Source organism: Magallana gigas, chromosome 1 (genome assembly GCF_963853765.1).
Source record: "Magallana gigas chromosome 1, xbMagGiga1.1, whole genome shotgun sequence".
NCBI classification, from domain to species: Eukaryota; Metazoa; Mollusca; class Bivalvia; order Ostreida; family Ostreidae; genus Magallana; species Magallana gigas.
In genome coordinates, this window is record NC_088853.1 from 905406 (window position 1) to 928636 (window position 23231).

At 37.4% G+C, this 23231-nt stretch overlaps 1 protein-coding gene across 12 annotated transcripts in view; it reads left to right on the forward strand.

Annotated features, from left to right (window-relative positions):
* LOC117687305 (talin-1-like) overlaps window positions 1-23231 on the forward strand; it is a 60745-nt gene that overhangs the window by 21797 nt on the left and 15717 nt on the right. For 5 of the 12 annotated variants that reach the window (XM_066075928.1, XM_066075909.1, XM_066075920.1 and 2 more), the window contains 20 exons: window positions 2517-2639; window positions 2931-3074; window positions 4218-4247; window positions 8958-9119; window positions 9268-9408; window positions 9681-9862; window positions 10232-10364; window positions 10667-10768; window positions 10950-11120; window positions 11528-11677; window positions 11928-12149; window positions 12514-12827; window positions 13115-13298; window positions 13423-13548; window positions 18980-19096; window positions 19469-19654; window positions 19785-19889; window positions 20157-20262; window positions 21115-21135; window positions 22031-22066. In XM_066075928.1, coding sequence (XP_065932000.1) covers window positions 2517-2639; window positions 2931-3074; window positions 4218-4247; window positions 8958-9119; window positions 9268-9408; window positions 9681-9862; window positions 10232-10364; window positions 10667-10768; window positions 10950-11120; window positions 11528-11677; window positions 11928-12149; window positions 12514-12827; window positions 13115-13298; window positions 13423-13548; window positions 18980-19096; window positions 19469-19654; window positions 19785-19889; window positions 20157-20262; window positions 21115-21135; window positions 22031-22066 — 2755 coding nt within the window. Of the gene's footprint in view, window positions 1-2516; window positions 2640-2930; window positions 3075-4217; window positions 4248-4654; window positions 4679-5024; window positions 5043-8957; window positions 9120-9267; window positions 9409-9680; window positions 9863-10231; window positions 10365-10666; window positions 10769-10949; window positions 11121-11527; window positions 11678-11927; window positions 12150-12513; window positions 12828-13114; window positions 13299-13422; window positions 13549-18979; window positions 19097-19468; window positions 19655-19784; window positions 19890-20156; window positions 20263-21114; window positions 21136-22030; window positions 22067-23231 lie in introns of all 12 variants that reach the window. The other 7 variants (XM_066075935.1, XM_066075945.1, XM_066075917.1 and 4 more) reach the window with 6 other exon arrangements.

Consider the following 23231-nt stretch of genomic DNA (forward strand, 5'->3'; position numbering starts at 1 on the left):
TTTCATTCGTCGTCATGTTACTTACAAACCTTTGCAATAAAAATTCATATCTTTGTTAATGGCTGAATAATGTATGACTAGAATTTTCCCAAATCCTACTAGATTAATATTTAATTTGGTTTTTTTAATTTAAATCTTTTAACATTTACAGCCATCTATATTATGAATTATTTATGAATGCCAATATCTGATTGGCTAATCATTTCTAAACTTATTTGAATGCTATTGACTGATTGGCTGATTGTAAATTAACTGTTTTGAATGCTGTAAACTGATTGGCTGTTTGTATAATACTGTTTTGAATGCTATCGACTGATTGGCTGATTTTGTGGGGATTTTATCACAGGGCCAAGTCTGGGTAAATCTCACCTTCTTCTTGTATCTCTTCTATTTTTGTTGTACCCAGAAAGCTTATAACAGACATGCTCAACACCCCACCTCCACCCTCACCCCCACCCCCCACCCTCACAAAAAATCTTGGGTTGATCACATCGTTTTATATTTGCTCACAGAACACATAATCACACACTATCCTAACCTCTGAACTTCACTTGTATTTCAAATGAAACACCCAACCTTCTCAAATGAACTTAATGAAACTTCGAGTAAATGAAAAAACAGTCATTTTGAATGTACATGTCACAGTTTATGGGCCAGTAATTAGTGTAAGGTCGTTATATTGACAATGTACATGTCACAGTTTATGGGCCAGTAATTAGTGTAAGGTCGTTATATTGACAATGTACATGTCACAGTTTATGGGCCAGTAATTAGTTTAAGGTCGTTATATTGACAATGTTGAGCTTGTTCTGTGTTCCCACAATCTATTTTCAGGGTCAGGGTTCAGGCATGTGAAGGGGGAGGGAAACTGGTGCTTTTTCAGTGTTATCTTGATTTAGACTTGTTTTTCTATGAACTATTTCTGGGGTTTATTTTCCACTTAGTCTCTGTCAATTTCATCATCAGTTGCATGTTTGTTGTCATTTTTTTTTATGTCAGCATTTGTTGTTGAGAAAATTTATGACCCCCTCCCCCCCACCCCCACCAATTAATTGATTAATACCCCCCCCCCCCTCCAAAAAAAAATTGAGGAGATAATGACTTAGCACTATGCTATGTTTTGATAAAAATAAAATGGCTAGTGCTATATGCATACATGTACAAATGTCAAAATGGTAAAAATAATCTTGTATTTATTCATTAATTAGATAGGTAGAAAATAGCCAAGCTAGTTACTGTCAAATGTACCTGGAAAAACTGTATATTACACTTATTGCATATTTCTCTCTTCTATCTGTAATAAGTACTAGCTAAGTTGGACAGCATACATGTGATATACAGAGAGAATTAACAGTGCAGCTACCATCTTACAAGTTCTAGATTGTTTGTTCCTTTTCTGGAAAAATTAAATGAAATATGTTGTCGGTTTAATTTTAGACAGAGAACAAAATATCTTTAGAATCTTGATTCTCGAAGGATCTGAGGTTCCAAGGCTTTGTGAATTCATGACAAATTTGATTTTATAGTATTACTTGTCATTTGTGATAACCAGAATACTAATATTATCACAATATAATTTTACTTCAATTTGCTAAGCATGTAAAAATGAACAAAACAGATTTCTTCCCCAATGTACAGTCCCAGAACACGATATAGAGAAAGCATGTATGTGTGTAAACATTAACCCCCCCCCCTGTCTGTTGTCTGTCAACATTATGTTGTGTGTTGTTTTGTTGTTTGTTGCATGTTCAAGCCTGAAAACTCATTACAACAGTGTCTTCTCAAATAATATATGATGGTCCCCTAATAAGCCTAACTGTCAATCAGAGAATTGGCCTTAATGTCGATGTTTGAAAAATGACAGTAACAAACCGTCAACCATCTCAAAATCCATAAAACGAAATACAAATTCAAAGCAGAGCAACACGGACCTCCAAATAGATAGAGGTAGTCGATGATTTGTCAGATGATTGCTCTGTGGCCATAAAACTTTGACGAGCTCACTTTTTGTCTCAATCTCTTTTTTCTCATATTTCTTTTGTAACTAAATCTCACTTCTCCACTTTTGTAAATGTGAGACTGAGATCAGAAGTGAACGAGTCTAGATTCTCTGGCCCTGAGCTTGGTCCCTCCGCATGTCTGTGCCCACTCCATGTACCGGTAAATGTATTCTGTTTACAACTCCCTTCTTCTTGGTTACAATGGTATTGTTTTCAATATGAAAAAATTCAGTCAATTTGAGGCTTTAAATGTGAATTACATTTTTGCATGCATGTAATATTTTGCTTTATATTGATGATATTTATCTCCTTAATGTTGACCAGTGAATATATATATTTATAGTGTGTTTGATGAACCATTAAGCCAACTGTATATCACTCATTATGAATTATACTGACATTATACCTGTCATACCACTTCAGATTTAATAATATTTTGAATGGTTAGTTAATATCTGGATCAGTTAATTAATTAATTACTGGATTAACTAACTGGCCCCTCTTTCTGTCCTGCAGCTGTTGGGAGACTCTATGACTGGGATCACTAACCACGCCAAGAAGGGTGACCTGGAGAACTTCTGTGACTCCGTGGGGAACTTCTCAACATCCGTTTGTGGACTCACTGAGGCCGCCTCACAGGTAAGGGACAATCTCAAAAGTTTTTGTATTCAGGGATTGACTCCTATGAGTTGCTATTTTTTCCAATATGGCACAAACAACTTATTTTGAGACCATAGAATTTTAAGTAGGAAAAAGAGTTAGAGAGGAACTGTCTCAAAACATTCTAGAGAGAGTAACTGACTCAAAACTCTACATCAACATTCTGTCAAGAGTGCATAGCTGATGGAGTGTAGGAGATGGAGCACCAGAACGTCCTAATATGTATGATGAATGAATAATAATGACATTTGTTTTTACTTTAAATTACAGGCAGCCTACCTCGTGGGCATCGCTGATGGAGCGTCAGAGCCCGGAAGGCCCGGGCTGGTGGACCAGTCCCAGTTTGCCCGGGCTAACCAGGCCATACAGATGGCGTGTCAGAACCTGGTTAACCCGGCCAGCTCCCAGCAACAGGTACGTCGTTAATCAGTGGTTAATTAGTGGAGGACTAATGACTTACTAATGGACCTGTATAGAGCCTGGTCAATAAAGCCCTGTAGGAGTTTATACAGATCCAATGTTGGACCAGTCAGAATGCAATACATGGCATCAATTCTCAAACCTCTATATTGCCCCCTGAATGAGCTTATTGAGCCAACTGGTGATAACATCATTATTGCCCCTCTTTGAATGAGCTTATTGAGCCGACTGGTGATAACATCATTATTGCCCCTCTTTGGATGAGCTTATTGAGCCGACTGGTGATAACATCATTATTGCCCCTCTTTGGATGAGCTTATTGAGCCGACTGGTGATAACATCATTATTGCACCTCTTTGAATGAGCTTATTGAGCTGACTGATGATAACATCATTATTGTCCCTCTTTGAATGAGCTTATTGAGCCGACTGGTGATAACATCATTATTGCCCCTCATTGAATGAGCTTATGTTGTATTAGAATTTATTTCATAATTCCTAATAACCATGAAGTTCAGGACATAATATAAGCAAACTTTTTTTACGTGAATGTTTAAGATTTAAATTTTCAGTGAAATGGGAGGTAATTTTCAAAAATAATTTCATTTCATTCTTAACAAATTAGGTTATAAGACATAATTTGTTGCAAAAAGAATTAAGTCTTTAGACAAACTGACTGCTTGTAGCAGAACCTGAGTTACATATATCTCAAGGAAGTATCTCCTTATATATCCTGCTATAGGAGCTGTTTGATTACAGACTAACTGCCTTAGAGCCATAACTCTGTATTCTGTGGCTAACGTAGCCTGGCTTCTAGCAGATCAATGATGCTCCATGATATATAACAGGATTTAATGCAGTGTACTTTTATCAAGACCAACTCACTCAGAATCCATACAGCATAATTTACCTTCTCCTCCTCTCCAGAATTTATTGCTGTAAATAAATCATTTGCTTTATAACAACAAAGAAACTATATGATTTGTATGTGCATTGATTTATTTATATACAATTGGAAAGCCCCCTTTTAGAATTGGTGAAATCAAATCATAGCACATTGTTCTGTCCTCATTTGTTGGTTATTTTGATTTATTTCAATAATCAAAGTAAATTGATTTCCTTTTTGTCCTTTGTTTAGTATTACATGGCGGAAAGCTGTAGGTCAATGGTAGGTGACCTTTCACCCCTGGGGTCATGACCTTGGGGTCACGTAACCCTGTGCATTGTGTCCCTTAGTTACCGTGTAGATCTGTGTGTGGAATGTTTATTATCTTTTTCAAAATATTTTTTTTGGTTAAATTGCGTACACAGAGCTATTTACCGCCATATTGTTGTGTTGTCAGCCTTCCATGTTTAAAGACAAAACAAAATCTGGGTTAAGGTCATGAAAAATTTTGGCTCAAGGTCGTTGTTTTTTTTGTGCTTAATGATTAGTTACATTTTGTCAATCTTTTAAGTCTTCTATTTCATGCTTTATTGATTGAGCATATTTTTAAGAAAGTTAAGAAAGATTTGTTGTAGCATTAATTTATTACATGGCTAATATTGTATTTGCAACATTTTTTGTTTAAACAGCTTCTATTGTTTGATAGAAAGAAGGTACAGTGTGTAACAATGTCTGGGTCATTCCAACTCGTATACAACTTTAAATATCTCCATAATTATTCATGTTGTCAGATTTTTTATGATCAACTTCATTCTCTTTAATTAAACATATTTATATTTCAAATTACCATTGTATTAAAAATATTCAACATACAAGAACACAATTTTCTATGATCTTAGAAAAATCTTACTCACTTTTATGTTTGAGCTTTAGAGATACTTTGGTTCATTCATATTCATGAGTTGTATTTTTCTTTCATACACAGAGATTTAAATATTCATTATATTAGGTACATGCATATTTATGTATTTTTTCTCTTTTGTATCACACGCTTTTCAGAGGCGGTCTCTGCATGATGTAAGATATCACGACGTAATTGTATACTTCCCAGAATTCTGTAAACTTCCTGTCCATATAACACGTAGAATCATTATACTGTTGTGTAAGCTTCTCTGTAGAGAGTTCGTCTGTATGACTGGTAGCCATGGTAACACATTTCTTGTTGTTAAAGAGGAGCCTCATTGTGAAAATTAAATCATTTTCTGTTACATTTTTCATCAGACATCTTGACAAGGGGATCGATTAAAATGTTATACTGTTGCCTAGTAACAGTTACCATGGTACTGTGTGTATCACCGTAGGAACTGTGTATCTATCATATGAACTTTGTATATCTGTAGTGATTGTATAGACTCGGCGAGATTGAACTCGCTAGAACTTGATTATCTCAACCTCTGCAATTAGGGTACATCAGTAGGTTAAACGTGTCTCAACTGCAGGCAATTTCTATTTTACTTTTATACAGACTGAATTAGATTTTCTTTGTAGCTGGCAGTTGTCTCAACCTCAAAAGGTTAGACTTGCCAGGACTCGGGGATATTGACCATATTAACTAGTTAGTAGGGATTTCTTTTCTAGTGATAAATGTTAGTGTATAAAGTCCTCAGTCTACACCTCAGTAGTGTTCTGAAGGACAGAGATAGTCTGGCGCCACATCTGTCTTATTGTTTCCATGGAACCCATAGAGCAGCAAAGTTTATTACGTTCATTGTCACTGTTATATAGTGTAGAGCAACAATTCAATAGTCTCTGTTCGTGGTCACTGTTATATAGTGTAGAGCAACAATTCAATGGTCTCTGTTCATGGTCTCTGTTATATAGTGTAGAGCAACAATTCAATAGTCTCTGTTCGTGGTCACTGTTATATAGTGTAGAGCAACAATTCAATAGTCTCTGTTCATGGTCTCTGTTATATAGTGTAGAGCAACAATTCAATAGTCTCTGTTCATGGTCTCTGTTATGTAGTGTAGAGCAATATAATTCAATAGTCTCTGTTCATGGTCACTGTTATATAGTGTAGAGCAACAATTCAATAGTCTCTGTTCATGGTCTCTGTTATATAGTGTAGAGCAACAATTCAATAGTCTCTGTTCATGGTCTCTGTTATATGGTGTAGAGCAACAATTCAATAGTCTTTGTTCATGGTCTCTGTTATATGGTGTAGAGCAACAATTCAAAAGCCTCTGTTCATGGTCTCTGTTATATGGTGTAGAGCAACAATTCAATAGTCTCTGTTCATGGTCTCTGTTATATAGTGTAGAGCAACAATTCAATAGTCTCTGTTCATGGTCTCTGTTATATAGTGCAGAGCAACAATTCAAAAGCCTCTGTTCATGGTCTCTGTTATATAGTGTAGAGCAACAATTCAATAGTCTCTGTTCATGGTCTCTGTTATATAGTGTAGAGCAACAATTCAATAGTCTCTGTTCATGGTCTCTGTTATATTGTGTAGAGCAACAATTCAGTGGTCTCTGTTCATGGTCTCCGTTATATAGTGTAGAGCAACAATTCAATGGTCTCTGTTCATGGTCTACGTTATATAGTGCAGAGCAACAATTCAATAGTCTCTGTTCGTGGTCACTGTTATATAGTGTAGAGCAACAATTCAATAGTCTCTGTTCATGGTCTCTGTTATATAGTGTAGAGCAACAATTCAATAGTCTCTGTTCATGGTCTCTGTTATGTAGTGTAGAGCAATATAATTCAATAGTCTCTGTTCATGGTCACTGTTATATAGTGTAGAGCAACAATTCAATAGTCTCTGTTCATGGTCTCTGTTATATAGTGTAGAGCAACAATTCAAAAGCCTCTGTTCATGGTCTCTGTTATATGGTGTAGAGCAACAATTCAATAGTCTCTGTTCATGGTCTCTGTTATATAGTGTAGAGCAACAATTCAATAGTCTTTGTTCATGGTCTCTGTTATATAGTGTAGAGCAACAATTCAAAAGCCTCTGTTCATGGTCTCTGTTATATGGTGTAGAGCAACAATTCAATAGTCTCTGTTCATGGTCTCTGTAATATAGTGTAGAGCAACAATTCAATAGTCTCTGTTCATGGTCTCTGTTATATAGTGCAGAGCAACAATTCAATAGTCTCTGTTCATGGTCTCTGTTATATAGTGCAGAGCAACAATTCAAAAGCCTCTGTTCATGGTCTCTGTTATGTAGTGCATAGCAACAATTCAATAGTCTCTGTTCATGGTCTCTGTTATATAGTGTAGAGCAACAATTCAATAGTCTCTGTTCATGGTCTCTGTTATATAGTGTAGAGAAACAATTCAATAGTCTCTGTTCATGGTCTCTGTTATATAGTGTAGAGCAACAATTCAATAGTCTCTGTTCATGGTCTCTGTTATATAGTGCAGAGCAACAATTCCATAGTCTCTGTTCATGGTCTCTGTTATATAGTGTAGAGCAACAATTCAATAGTCTCTGTTCATGGTCTCTGTTATATAGTGTAGAGCAACAATTCAATAGTCTCTGTTCATGGTCTCTGTTATATAGTGCAGAGCAACAATTCAAAAGCCTCTGTTCATGGTCTCTGTTATATAGTGTAGAGCAACAATTCAATAGTCTCTGTTCATGGTCTCTGTTATATAGTGTAGAGCAACAATTCAATAGTCTCTGTTCATGGTCTCTGTTATATTGTGTAGAGCAACAATTCAGTGGTCTCTGTTCATGGTCTCCGTTATATAGTGTAGAGCAACAATTCAATGGTCTCTGTTCATGGTCTACGTTATATAGTGCAGAGCAACAATTCAATAGTCTCTGTTCATGGTCTTTGTTATATAGTGCAGAGCAACAATTCAATAGCGTCTGTTCATGGTCTCTGTTATATAGTGTAGAGCAACAATTCAATAGCCTCTGTTCATGGTCTATGTTATATAGTGCAGAGCAACAATTCAATAGTCTCTGTTCATGGTCTCTGTTATATAGTGCAGAGCAACAATTCAATAGTCTCTGTTCATGGTCTCTGTTATATAGTGTAGAGCAACAATTCCATAGTCTCTGTTCATGGTCTCTGTTATGTAGTGTAGAGCAACAATTCAATAGTCTCTGTTCATGGTCTCTGTTATGTAGTGTAGAGCAACAATTCAATAGTCTCTGTTCATGGTCTCTGTTATATAGTGTAGAGCAACAATTCAAAAGTCTCTGTTCATGGTCTCTGACCACCATGTTAAAGCATTCATTGAGTGTTATTGGATTGTAATTACAATTATAGACTCTCTAGTTGTAGGCTGTTAAGAATTTGTAATGTATATATGATATTAATAGATACAGGGCTCAATATAGTGGCATGACGTCACACAGAATCTAGATACATCACAGACGATATAATTAAAACGTCCTCACGTATCATGATAGAAGTTTAGACAAGATTGTTCAATAGTTCACACTGTGTATCGTTGAGAAGATTGAAATTCACTCCGTATCACCTGTATCTTACATGTTACTGTGTATCATATATCATATATATCATAGAATCGCGAACAGCGCTAAGTGGGGGTTGCTATTTACTTTACTAACATGTATTGCTGGAGAAAGCGTATCAGAGTTAACAGAATTGTATCATGTATCAAGAAATATCAGAGTTAACTTGTTGTACAGTATACCAGGAAAAACAGATATATGTGTGTATATCTCTATGTTAAAAGTTTGTGAGGTATCAGGCTATGTATCATATATATACAAGCATCATCTTGTGTACTACGTGAAAAAATACTTTGATGAATGGAGGAGATTATCTACTTTAATTTCATACCTTTGCCAAGATCTAAAATCAGTTAAGAATTAATATTTAACTAACAATTTTACATCATACACAGAGTGAACTTGTAATGACTTTGCTTTGATTAACTTGTAATTATTTCTAACCTTGTCACCAGGATGTGTTTTGTTTAGAGATGATTTAGAGTTTTCTCCCCTTGTAGGTGTTGTCAGCAGCAACAGTGGTTGCTAAGCACACGTCAGCCCTGTGTAACGCCTGTCGCCTGGCCTCCAGCAAGACCTCCAATCCTGTCGCTAAGCGACACTTTGTACAGAGTGCCAAGGACGTTGCCAACAGCACAGCCAACCTGGTCAAGGCCATCAAGGTGAGTGTCAAGGTCAAATGTCAAGATCTTAAGTGTACATTTCTATTTGTGATAATTTGTGTTTGGTTAGATTGTATGAAATTTCTTATGGGTTTTGTACCTTAAGTCTCCCAAAGATTTAAATGATATTACATACATCATTATTCAGGCGCTGGACCAGGATTTCACCGAGGAGAACCGCCAGCGATGTGCGGAGGCCGCCAAACCACTGACAGATGCAGTGGATGAACTCACCACATTTGCCTCCTCTCCCGAGTTTGCCAGCATGCCAGCCAAGATCAGCCCAGAGGTAATTACAGTAAATGAAAAGCTATCGATAAATACAGGTAGTAAGACAGCTAGCGATATATAGCAGATAGCTACTAAGTTAGCTACATAAAGCAGACAGTTAGCAAGTTAAAGCACCCAACTAACAGGATTCTGTTGTCCTGTAAAACCCCATATTAGAAATGTACTTGAATATGTTCATGGTGGGGTTTCATAATTCAAGGAAGTTTTATGCAGTTATTCCTAATTTTCTGGGACAAGACACACAGATGACTTATCTGTATATATATGTAGGCAAGGAAGGCCCAAGAGCCCATTGTGTCGGCAGGTAAGGCGATGATCGATGGAGCGTGTCACATGGTGACGGCTGCCAAACAGCTGGCTGTCAACCCGAAGGACCCGCCCACTTACCAACTGTACTCCAACCACTCCAAGAGTGTGTCCGAGGCCATCAAACGACTCGTGTCCTCCATCAAGTAAGTTTGTCCACCAGTAGTAAGTCTTTCTTTCATCAAGTAAGTGTATAGTGCAAGTCTTTATTATAATGCCAGCTCCTAACGTTGGTCAGCATTTCTAGATTTACAAAAGTGTTAGCTCTTCAATAGCCTGGTTCATTCCTAAAAGTGATTTTAAATTTTCGGACATGTATATTATAGTATTTTGCTGTATTTCTCTGAAGCTTGATTTTAATTTGTTTGAGGTCCATTCCACTTTATATCTGTTATTTCTTGACACATATTATAGTATTTGACTGTATACTTTCAAGGAATGTAAAAATCTTGAACTGAACATATATCCTGTAAAACATCAGGACCTGTTTGACTATATACATCTGTATATTTCAGGGACTGTGCGCCGGGTCAGCGTGAGTGTGACGAGTCGATCGACAAACTGAACCGCTCCATCCGCGACCTGGACCAGGCCTCACTGGCCGCCATCAGTCAGAGTCTACAGCAACGGACCGAGAAATCCCTCAGGGTCAGTACTTACTCCACCCAAAACCACCTTTTCCCCATCCACCAATATGTCTCCATGTGTCCAGATTTGTAAATTATCAACCCCTCATTCCCAATATCTAGATATTTAAGTTTTCAAATTTTCCCTTTCATGTCTAGATTTTTAAGGTATCACCCCCTCCCTTGTTTCAACAGTTTAACAGATTTATTTGATAGTTCACCCCTCCCCCCCCCCCTTTATTAAGATTTTAAAGTAATCAAAATATGCTCAATTTTCAATATTCGTAAATAATCATTAATTATTACTGTTGAATGGTATTATAGGGATTCCAAGAACAGATGATTGGGAGTGCAAGAGAAATCCATGACCTTTGTTCCAAGGTCAAGGACTCAGCTAAAGCAGAGCCGGAGAATCTGGGTCACAGGGTCAGTATACAGAGCATCGGTTGTGATATTTAATACTTATTATGTGAGATCTGGGTCATTTTCTTCTCTGTGAAATTTGAATGATAATCCAAAATAATAATGGTCAATTTTTACATTGCCTTTTGTTAACACAATGTACACATAGGTAGGTAATAACTTTTGACACCTCCTGTATCTACAGGTGACAATGATGGCCAGCTACTTCGGCCCACTCTCGGACGGTGCTGTAGGCGCCGCCTCGCTGATCCAGAACTCCAAACAACAGACCCACATCCTGGACCTGACTAAGACCGTGGCCGAGTCGGCACTTCAGTTCATGTACTCCTGTAAGGAAGGGGGAGGCAACCCTAAGGTAGGTGTACCTTAAGATAGAAGGGGGAAGTGCACCTTAAGATTGAAGGGAGGGGGTGTACCTTAAGATGGAAGGGGGAGTGTACCTTAAGGTAGAAGGGGGAGTGTACCTTAAGGAAGAAGGGGTAGTGAACCAAAGATAGAAGGGGTAGGCAACCCTAGGTAGGTGTACAGTAAGAGAGAAGAGGAATGAGCTTAAAGAAAAAAGGGGGAGTGTGTACCTTATAAAAGGAGAGTGTACCTTAAGATAGGAGGGGGAGGCAACCCAAAGATATGATAGGGAGGTTAGAGTATCGTAAGATAAAAAAAGGAGGCATGTTTAAGTCTGGACTTCATAGCAAATCCTTACAATAGACAAGTGTGTGCACGGATCTTCTGTAGACTACAATATCTTGTGTTATGTTGTAGGCCCCTAAGCACACCCATGATAACATTGATACAGCAGCAGACAACACAATGGACGTCGTACAGGACCTGTTACAGTCTCTGGAGGAGGCCGCCTCACAGGCCGGCGTAGTCAACAGTATGATAGAGAAACTCACCAAATCAATCACTAAGGTAGGTACAATCTTTACATAAAGGACCTTCTTTCCTCCAAAATTTGCTCTGTTTAAAGTCCCCAATATTGTGTTGATAGTGGCACTGGAGGAAGAATTTGATCGACTTTAATTTTTTAAAATCATGAAATTTTAACAAACTTATGCCATTATGAACATTTTGGATACATATCCGTGTAACATAATAAGGTCTATCAAATAAAGGAGTCTGTGTTTACAATATTGACCCCCCTTTGTTTCTATGGTTACAGACGGACGAGCAGGTAATGGTGAGGGAGGGGATGTCCTTCGTGGAGTACCAGTCCAACATGGTCAGTCTGGCCAAGAAGATCGCCATGACGACGCAGGAGATGGTGGGCAAGGCGGGGGTGAACCCGGGCGACCTCGGGCGACTGGCCAATCAGCTGACACGAGACTACGATGTGTTGGCCAGTAACTCTGCAAATGCCGCCGCAACCTCCAACAGTCAGGATGTAAGTGGAGTCACGAGCCTGTTACAATGTCTAGTGATTCCTAGTTTATTAGTTTATCCGTTATTCTAAAAATGTTTTGTAAACAAAATTGGATGGATATTGTGTGCTCTGTGTACTGTTAAGTCAAGAATATGGTTATCTGCATGAAAAAGTGTTTATTTGGTTTTATTTTGTTTCAAACATTTTTCCTGTCTAGCTGAATATTGAATTTTTAATGGGAAATTCCCTTGAAACCAAAGATGCTGGCTTTATAATCAATGTGATTGCTACCATAATATTTAACAGATCTCTGAGAAATCCATTATGTTGGGTCTGTAGATTTCCATTGATTTCATTGTTATATATTTTGTTGGTCTATCTGTAGATTGCGAATCGCATCCGTACGACGGTCCAAGACCTGGGTAAGAGCTGTGTGGAGCTGGTACAGGACGCCGGCAAAGTCCAGGGCGACCCACACGACACATACGCGAGACGCGACCTCCAGGACCATGCCCGCAGCGTCAGTGAGAAGGTGGCCTTTGTTCTAGCAGCATTACAGTCCGGGTCTCGCGGTACCCAGGCCTGTATCAATGCGGCAAGCGCGGTGAGCGGAATCAATGCTGATCTGGACACCACCATTATGTTTGCCACCGCCGGAACTCTGTGTACTGAGGGAGATGACAGTTTTGCCAGCCACAGGTAAATGGGACAAATAGTCCTCAATACCCCCACCCACTGACAAATAGTCCTCAATACCCCCACCCACTGATCCACTCCAACAGTTGTCTCATACTGTAGAATCATTAGATTTTGAGGTGGATCAATTTTCGTGGAGTTTGTGGGTACCTCTCATCCACTAATGAATAAGGGTGATAGAGTCATACTTCCTTTTGTAGGTATGAAATAACTCATAAAAGTAATGCATGGAAATTGTCCCCCACAAAGTTTAATGATTCCACAATATTTATTTTTGTAACCACTTATAGAGAGGACATCCTGAAAACGGCGAAGGCTTTGGTAGAGGAGACCAAGAAGTTGGTACAGGGCGCCGCATCCGATCAGGAAACGCTCGCCGGGGCCGCTCAACAGGCGGTCAAAACCATCACCAAACTCGCCGATGTCGTCAAACTTGGTGCAGCCTCACTCGGATCTAACCAACCTGAAGCTCAGGTACGTGACTTATAACTTGGCATTGTAACGATGAAGTTGTTTAATAAATTAATTTGCCAGAGTGATCAAATTTTGTTAATTGCAACATTTCAAGAGGGAAATAACTGAGTAAGCTTGTTTTCAGGTGATGATAATTAATGCGGTGAAGGATGTGGCTTCCGCACTCTCCGATCTGATCAGCGCCACCAAGAACGCCTCTGGCAAAAACGTCTCCGATCCGGCAATGATGACCCTCAAAGAGTCTGCCAAGGTCAGTCAAAATTCAACATTATTTCTTGTTTTCATTTAACCTTGACCGAAGTTTTTTATGTTTATTATTTTTTATTTAAACTCAAAATTTGAGATTTTGAAAACGTGCTTATAATTTTTATATAAATGCTCAAAATTTTGATTAGTGAATTACTGTAACATAAGGGCGGAGCGTTGACCTTGTGTTAGAACTTTAACCTTGATGAGATGGTAGTGTTGTGGTGTAGTGATGTAATGCACTCTCTTCTTCTATGGAAAAACCTCTTCTGGCAATCAATTATTGGAGTAGCCCAGGTCTATAATTATAAACCTTTTCTGCTAATCCTTATTTCAAACAATTCCAGGCACAGCTTAACTTTTTATTAGCAATGATTTTTCAGTATTCAAAATGTAGATAAAGTTTTTAGCTCACCTGAGCTGAAAGCTCAAGTGAGCTATTCTGATCACATTTTGTCCGTCGTCCGTCTGTCCGTCCGTCTGTCCGTCTGTCCGTCCGTCCGTCTGTCCGTCTGTAAACTTTTTACATTTTGAACTTCTTCTCTAAAACCGCTTATTCAATTTCAACCAAATTTGGCACAAAGCATCCTTATGGGTGGGCGAATATAAATTGCAGAAATAAAAGTCTGTATTCAAAGCGGAGAAAACCTTGAAACTGTAGAAAAAGGGGGGTGCATTTTTAAAAATCTTCTTCTCAAGAACTAATTAGTTCAATTCAACGTAGTTTAGCATAAATTATCCTTATGGTAAGGAAAATATAAATTGCAAAAATTAAGTGCTAATTCTGATTCAAATCTGAGTTATTACGAAAATAATAATAAAGGAAATGCGTGTTTTAATCAGTTTAATAGCTTCGGGCTCGGCATACGGTAAGAATTACCTACGGTAAAATGGGTAGGCAAGACTTGGTCTGAGCAAAACAAAAGATTGGCAGGTATTAATCTGCCAATCTCATTAAAATTTCAGGATATTTGATGGACCAGTATATTTGTATTCGCTGTAAATATTGCTGCAAAATAATGCGTATTTGGAATTGACGATTGCCGATCTGCCCCGGCTTTTATTTTGCCACGGCCCGGGTTTGCATACCCATTTTACCAAGACTCGTATTCCATACTTCTAAAACGAGGTTCTTTGTTTAAAGCAGCCATGACATTATACGAAAAAGGGTCGATCTGACTATGATGAATTTACTTGCTATGCAACCGTTCGCGTATGAAGGGAAATTTTTGAAACATGCAAAATATATTGGTGCCGATTTTGTGAAGTAAATTAAGGCTAAATATTTCAATGCGTTGACAGTTTTCACACATGACGTTGGTGTTAGCTTGTTCTGATTTTCGTTTCGTTTTCATTATTTATGCTTTGTAACCTGGGAACTATCGTCTGTATTTCGTGATTTTTACGTATCAAATAAAACAGAGACTACGGTAAATCAAACAGTTAACAGTTTACCTGCGCAAATTAAGCAAAATCTGATGTAGGGGTACTGAATTCGAAGTACAAATAATTCTATCGGTAATTCGGCATTATCTTTTGCGTAATGGTAGATTAATACAATAGGTTTTGTTGAGATGCTCGGCATTTTCTCGAGTTTATTCAGTTTAAATAGAGTTTGATATCGCTGACGAAAATATGTAGGTATATACATGTATAATATATGATTCATTTCGAAAAAATAAATTGTGTTCTTTATTTGTTATACATGTAGTTCATGTTTCTTGTATAATTGTTACCCTACAATTCCTACTTACTAAACATATTTGAGTGTTAAGCTTCGAATTATAAGCAAGATACAGAGATTTGCTCACAATGTTTGTACACAGATCTTAAAAGCTAAAGATTAAAAAAGTAAAAAAATTGTAAATATTTATTACGAAAATTGTCAAAGTCTGTTCTTCCAGAAACCAACTTATTGAATGGTAAACTGAACCTTTTTAGCTCACTTGATGATGGGGCCACAATGGGGGGGGGGGGGGGGGTCGAAGTTTAACAAATGAATATATAGAGTAAATCTTTAAAAATCTTCTTCTCAGAAACTAATCGGCCAGGAAAGCTGAAACTTGTGTGGAAGCATCCTCAGGTAGTGTAGATTCAAAGTTGTGAAAATCATGACCCCCGGGGGTAGGTTGGGGCCACAATGGGGGGTCGAAGTTTAACATATGAATATAAAAAGTAAATATTTAAAAATCTTCTTCTCAGAAACTAATTGGCCAGGAAAGCTGAGACTTGTGTGGAAGCATCCTCAGGTAGTGTAGATTCCAAGTTGTGAAAATCATGACCCCCAGGGGTAGGGTGGGTCCACAATGGGGATCAAAGTTTTATATAGGAATATATAAAGTAAATCTTTAAAAATCTTCTTCTCAGAAACTAATCCGCCGGCAAAGCTGGAACTTGTGTGGAAGCATCCTCAGGTAGTGTAGATTCAAAGTTGTGAAAATCATGACCCCCGAGGGTAGGGTGGGGCCACAATGGGGGATCGAAGTTTAACATAGGAATATATACTGTAAATCTTTAAAAATCTTCTTCTCAGAAACTAATCCGCCGGCAAAGCTGAAACTTGTGTGGAAGCATCCTCAGGTAGTGTAGATTCAAATTTGTGAAAATCATGACCCCTGGGGGTAGGTTTGGGCCACAATGGGAGGTCGATGTTTTACATAGGAATAAACAGAGTAAATCTTTAAAAATCTTCTTCTCAGAAACTAATCAGCCAGGAAAGCTGAAATTTGAGTGAAAGCATCCTCAGGTAGTGTAGATTCAGAGTTGTGAAAATAATGATCCCCAGGGTAGGGTGGGGCCACAATGGGGTGGGGGGTCAAAGTTTAACAAGAGATATAGGGTAAATCTTTAAAAATCTTCTCAGAAACTAATCAGCCAGATGATTCTTTATAATTGTTAAGACTTTGGCCCCAGGACAATTCTTTGGCCTCACGAGAAGGTTCAGAGTTTGATGTACGTTTATATCCCATATATAAACTATTGTTAGGGATCTTTTTGAGAACTGCAATACTCAACATATGATATGACTATAAAAATCATCCTGTTAGAAAAGGGACTAATGATTATAAACATAAGAATAGCCAGGGGAAAATGGATTTTATTTATACAGGATCTACATGTATTATTGTACATTGTCCAGATAGTTTGTATTATGACTCCATTGAGCTGATTTTATCATAACTATTGTTCCTCAGGTGAGCGATGTGGCCCATGGGCCTCTTGTTTTTTTTAAAGTCAATTTTAAACAGGTTTAAAAATTGAAAAGTTTTCTGTGCATAAAGATTTTTTTTTATTTTTTAATTGGAAGAAATATATACAGTATAATTTGACAAAGGCCGCCTAGGCGTTGATAGATACAATTGTTAAGTTAACTGTTGTCTGATTTGTGGAGTCGTGTGATTTTACAGAAGACAGACTCCCTGATCGAGGGTTTGCCGGACGGGTATACTATCTATGTTTCCAGCATGTACTGAGTGCAGTTAAAATTTCGAGCCATCTGATTGGATGATATTTCTCTGTTCTAGTGTTGTTGACAATTTACAAAAACAAGAGCTGTTAATGAAACAATTTAAAAAAAAAAAAGAAAAATTTTGAATGTTGTGATTAATGACTTTTTGTGAGAGCTTCTATCATTATAAATTGAATTTTTGAAATCCTGTAGAGGTTTGAGATTTAAGAAACAACAGATTGCATTTGAATTGGTGTTTCCATAGAAACCATCCCCCTGTTTCACACTGAACCATTTTCCAGGCTACTAGTGACAACTGTGTTCATTTCTTCCTGCAAGTTACAGAAAATTTCTGCATGGGGATTAATTATTGCTAAAACTTGTTTACCCCTTTCCTCCAATTTTTCTTTTACCTTCTTGCACTGTACACTCAATTAGCAAATGACTACAAATTATTGTTGACACACTACCTTTTAACTGACTGGACATTGTAAACTTACCTGGTAGTTTAAAGTATAAGATTTTTTGAGAATGGAAAAAGCAGTAAAGCTATTGTCGAGTATTAGTTTTGCAATGCTTTCTTGATAGGAAGAAATGAGCACAGTTCGGTGTAACATGTTTGTGTTGCAGTAACAATGTTGTTCTAGCTCATATCACTCCCTGTGGTGGTTATAGCCAGCACAGGGCTCCTATACATATCATGATTTGTCAGTGGAAACAGTAAGCTGCTAAGTATTTTAACTCAAGAATTTGAATTCAGTACAAATAATTATATGAGCTGCGGGACTACCAAATCATTTTGCCTCTCAGACTCGGGGAACTTGACCATCGGCTTGATTCACTCGAAAAGAAAAACCTTTTGGTAATGTTATAAAATGGTGGTTATTTTGTAATTTTTGTACCATTTTAAACCTCAGGAAGAGAAAACCTCTTTATTTAACATTAAAAAAAAAGGATTTGGAGAAAAAATATAAAAATAAGCATGAATTTACATATCTAAAAATTTGGCTATAAAATAACTTGACAGTACATCTGACCAATCAACCACCTTAAGTTTAGCTGAGAGGCAGGATGTTGGAGTTTGAGGCCTGTAGTATTAAACCTCCCTGCAAGCTTCTGTTGAGAGCATGAGGCTGGGACATGCAGAGATCTCCAGACACCTGCATTGTGTCTCCCTGTTCATACAGGCTTGTGATTTCATCTCAAACCAAGCATTGTTCAGACAAACAAACCTTGTTTCGTTGTGTTAGGCTAAGCTTTAAGGTACATTAACCTAATTAGAAAGACAATGCATTGTTCAGACAAGAAAATCTTGTTTCATTGTGTTAGGCTAAGCTTTAAGGTACATTGACCCATTTGATAAGAAAGACAACTCTTGCATGAACAATTCAAATGCTTTTCCTTTTAATAAGTCTGAAGAAAGAAAAACTCAAGTCTCAATGAATATTTTATTTAATTTGATAGTGTAATTGATGTCATAGGTAGGGCTGAATAAGGATATCTCCATGTTGTGACCATTAATGTATTATGATCTATGTTAGATAGGGAAGCCTTGTATATCTTGTTATTATTTACATATCTTGCTTGACTCTGTATAACATGTCTGTGTTAATTAAAAATAATTGTTCAGAGAAACGTGTTTGATTTTGATCGAGGTGAAGGATGGTTATGACATTCAGAGATAAACAATATTGTAGAAGTTTGTGTTAATAGTCGTCAAATAAAAACAGTATTACCAAGTCATATGTATCAAACACTTGAAAAAAATCATTATTAGGTAAGTAAATATTGTTTTAAAAAGTTTTGTCTGACCTGCCTTATCAGAAATTTGTTTTTGTAGTGTAAAAAGATGAAAAAAAAGAAAATTAGCAAAAATCAGGATGTATGATAAGACAGTTATTAATGAAAACAGTCACTTATCATTGAAAATGAGAGTATGTGTAAAACAACAGATGAAGTAAACTGTAGATATCAATCTCCCCTCCAGGTGATGGTGACCAACGTGACATCGTTACTGAAGACGGTGAAGACCGTGGAGGATGAAGCCGCGCGGGGAACTCGGGCCCTGGAGTCTACCATAGAAGCCATAGGACAGGAGGTTAAGGTAATACACTGATACACAGGTAACTACAGGTACAAATACAGGTAACTCAGGCCCTGGAGTCTACCATAGAGGCCATAGGACAGGAGGTTAAGGTAATACACTGAATATACACAGGTAACTAAAGGTACAAATACAGGTAACTCGGGCCCTGGAGTCTACCATAGAGACTATAGGACAGGAGGTTAAGGTAATACACTGAATATACACAGGTAACTACAGGTACAAATACAGGTAACTCAGGCCCTGGAGTCTACCACAGGTTAAGGTATTACAGGGGTACTAATCCGACTAAAGTCCAATGGTTTATTTCCCAATTTATGTTTTTTCTCCTTCATCAACAGACACTGTACTGTTTGATGTTTTCTTTCATAGTCGTACGAGGCTGGAACCTTGCCAGAGAAGAAAGCAACGGCAGAAGATCTGATCCGACTGACCAAACCTATCACCACGGCGACTGCCAAAGCAGTGGCTGCTGGGAACTCGGGTCGCCAAGAGGACGTCATCATCTGTGCCAACATGGGACGCAAGGCCATCTTTGATTTACTGGCAACATGCAGGGTATGTTATATTCTGCTAGAGATTCGAGTACAATGTAAAACATATAAGATCATTGTCCACAAATTTACATTTCCTTGAAACTGTATTTCCAAGAAATGTTAAGAATATAGATGTTTCTGTGTGTTGACAGGGCACAGCCAGCACTGCAGAGACAACAGAAGTCCGACAGAAGACGATAGCAGCCGGCAAGAACTGTGCTGTTGTCTACAAAGATCTACTGGAGCAGGTCAGCACGGTAAGTGTACAGAGCACAGTGTGCACAGACTCAGCACAATGTGGACAGTTAGCACAGTGTAAAAAATCAGCACAATGTGCACAGTTAGCACACAGTGTGCATAGAGTCAGTAATAGAATATTCAAAACACCAAGTTTATTGAAGCTGTTGATATGTGGGGAAGGATTGTTGTTATTGAAGCTGTTAATATGTGGGGAGGGATTGTTGTAGAAATGTGGGGCCTGTGATTCTGTTATCTTACCACCTTGTTTCGCGGCCATTTTTCAGGTGGTCCAGAAACCTTCCCAGGAGGCCAAGCAGACACTGGCAGCACGTGCGCACCAAGTTGCGGTGTCCGTACAGGAAATCGTACACTGCTCTGAACTCATTAAAGGTATGTGACTGATAATTCCTGTCACAAGATTAGGGGTGTGATGTGTAGCCATTATACATGTAATAATTATAGCCCTGTGTCACTGTTACCATAACAACAGCCGACACAACAACTTCATGATATTCTGCTCTGTTGTACCGTATCTATCTCATATATTCATAGCATTCAAATTTTATTATTTGTCAGTTTTTGTAGATATATATTTTTTATTGAACTTTTTTTAAAGTAAAAACTATTGGTGATTGTTTTGATACATGTAAATATGAATTATGATATGCATGAGAGGAAAAGGTTTTAAGAATGTATTATTATTTTTTCACAATTTTAAAACAGATAACAAATTTTTTTGAAAGATTACAGATAAGACAATATGCAGCATTTTTAAAACTCAAGATATTGCATAATGTAGATATAAATGCAAAGCAGAAAGAAAAAATTGCATTAAATTCATAGGAAGTAAAATTACAGTAGTTAATGTTAATGGAAGTAAGAAGATGTGAAATTTGTTGGAATTTAATTTCAATGCAAAGTAAAATTCAAGAGCAACAATTTATTGGGAAGTTATATTTATGAAGTTAAATTTATAAGGAAGTAATCATTTTGGGAACAATGCATAGAATAGGAGCCAAAGATGGAGTCATTTAATGTCTGGGTTAGAAAATGTGTGGGTCAGTAATAGTATTCATGGACGATGCCCAAAGTGGGCTTGTGATTACTGATAATGCCCATACTGGGCTTGTGATTAATGATAACGCCCAAAGTGGGCTTGTGATTTCTTATAATGCCCTTACTGGGCTTGTGATTATGGGCATGGTTCTGTGTAGATATATATCTGACTTCGTTTTTTTTTAGTGGGCCAACCCGCAGAAGGAGGTATTGAGCTTACAGTGTCATGTTTTGATTTTTTTTGGCTTCCCTTTTATTTTGGTGTATTTTGTCCAGATGTCTTTTGTATCAGAACAAAGAAACTTTAATTTTTATACAAAGACAGCACTATTTGGAAGCAACCAATCAGAATGGCTGTTAGGGTCTGTAACTGACCCGGATGACTGAATTACTGTGAATGTATTTCATGATAAGGAGAAATGTCACTGCCTGCATATTTGAGACAAGGCTTATACTCTAGAGATATATTCTGTAAATAGACACTGTTGTAGTTTGGTTAGAGATATAAAGGTGAAATGATACGGACACAGATGAAGTCTGTTAACACTCACTTTCTTTTGTGATCTGACTGTACACCAGGTGAATTTCAACACCAATGTTATTTTTGCCCAATGGCTTGAGAAAATAATTTTTCCTCTTTTGAAACATGAAAAATTAACACAGAGAAATTTAGTGTATTTAATGATGTGGTCCATCTTAAATTTACTAATTCAAGGGGTTGGTTAATTGGGCAAAAATAACGTGGGAATGAAAATAACCATTACACACCATTACAATATCTATACACTTATATGGAGTATTGGGAAAGAGAGAAAAACATATATTCAGAAGAATAGCAGTGTTGCATTTGGGCACAGAGATCTGATAATTGGATAGACATGTATTGGATTCAACAACTGTTACTCTTTGTTACCTGTATTTACCTGTATTTTACCTGTATTTACCTGTATTTTACCTGTATTTACCTGTATTGTCTCGTGTGCATGAGAAACGTGCTGCATTGTTTACCCCTCAGTCTTGTGTTTGGGGGGAAGGTCACTCCTACCCCCTTGTCAAACTTGTCCCTCCATAATTTGATGACACTTTGTTTTTTTCAAACTAGCGTCCAAAGAGATAAGATGGTCCCATATCGTGAAAGGTAATCATGGCAACCGCTGAAAACAAAAGAGGAATGCTTTCATTGTAGGATAGGAATAAAAGTGCTGCATTAACAGTGAAATTAACACCTGAGATATTGGGTTAGAGTTTGTGACCAGTGAAATTAACACCTGAGATATTGGGTTAGAGTTTGTGACCAGTGAATTAACATCTGAGATATTGGATTAGAGAGTTATGACCTACCATGATATGTGATGTGTAGATAAAGTTCTTTATCAAACAAGTTGTGCTGGTTTCTTTTCTCTCGGAGCAAACACAAAAAGTTAAATAAAATTTAGCCTCCATTAAAAATCATTTAAGTTTTATACAATGAAAAAATTCTTTTTTATTTTGGCTATTGGAAGTTGTTAAATTATTTTGATTGGCTTTTAGAAATTGTCCTATAAAAGGCTTTTATTTTGATTTGCTGTTCAAAATTGCCTTGTAATTTTGATTTAAAAGTTTTCCTGTTAATGCAGCAATTTGTGTTTACAGTCCAATTCCCCCAAAATAGGCTTCAGACAATCACGTGACTAACAGTCCGGGTAGATTCCATTAACTCCTGTCTCCTCTCTCTGACCTTACATCTGTGTGACCTTGACCAGAGATGTCAGAATGACCTTATGACCTTAGGTGATTTACACCATACTCAACACATTTGATCCTATGCAACTCTGACCTCGCCTCTCTCTGACCTTACATCATTGTATCTTTGACTTTATTTTTGACCTGTGAATATGTATGACCTTTTGACCCTATTTGATTTAAAGCAAACTTGACACATATGACCTCATGCATCATGAATGACCTCAGACAGCCACTCTGACTTTCTTTGTCTTAAAAAATTAAGAAAAAAGTTGGACTTTAGTGTAAGAAAGTTCTGGGCTGCATTTTACAAAGGAACTCTTGGACTTGGTCTTAAAACATCTCACTCTTGTGGAATGATCGCTGTAAACCAACTTTTATTTGCGTGCGAGAAATTTGGCGAGGTTTGCAAGAGCCTCATTGTCATGAATATTTCCTGGCGCAAACCCAGTCCTTGTCATATGATTGTTATAACAACACCAGTCTTAATAAGGCTTGGTCGCGAAAATTAGTCGTCGCCAACAAGTTTATCGGGAATAAATTGCAAATAAAGTTGTTGCGAATAAAAGTTGGATTATGTT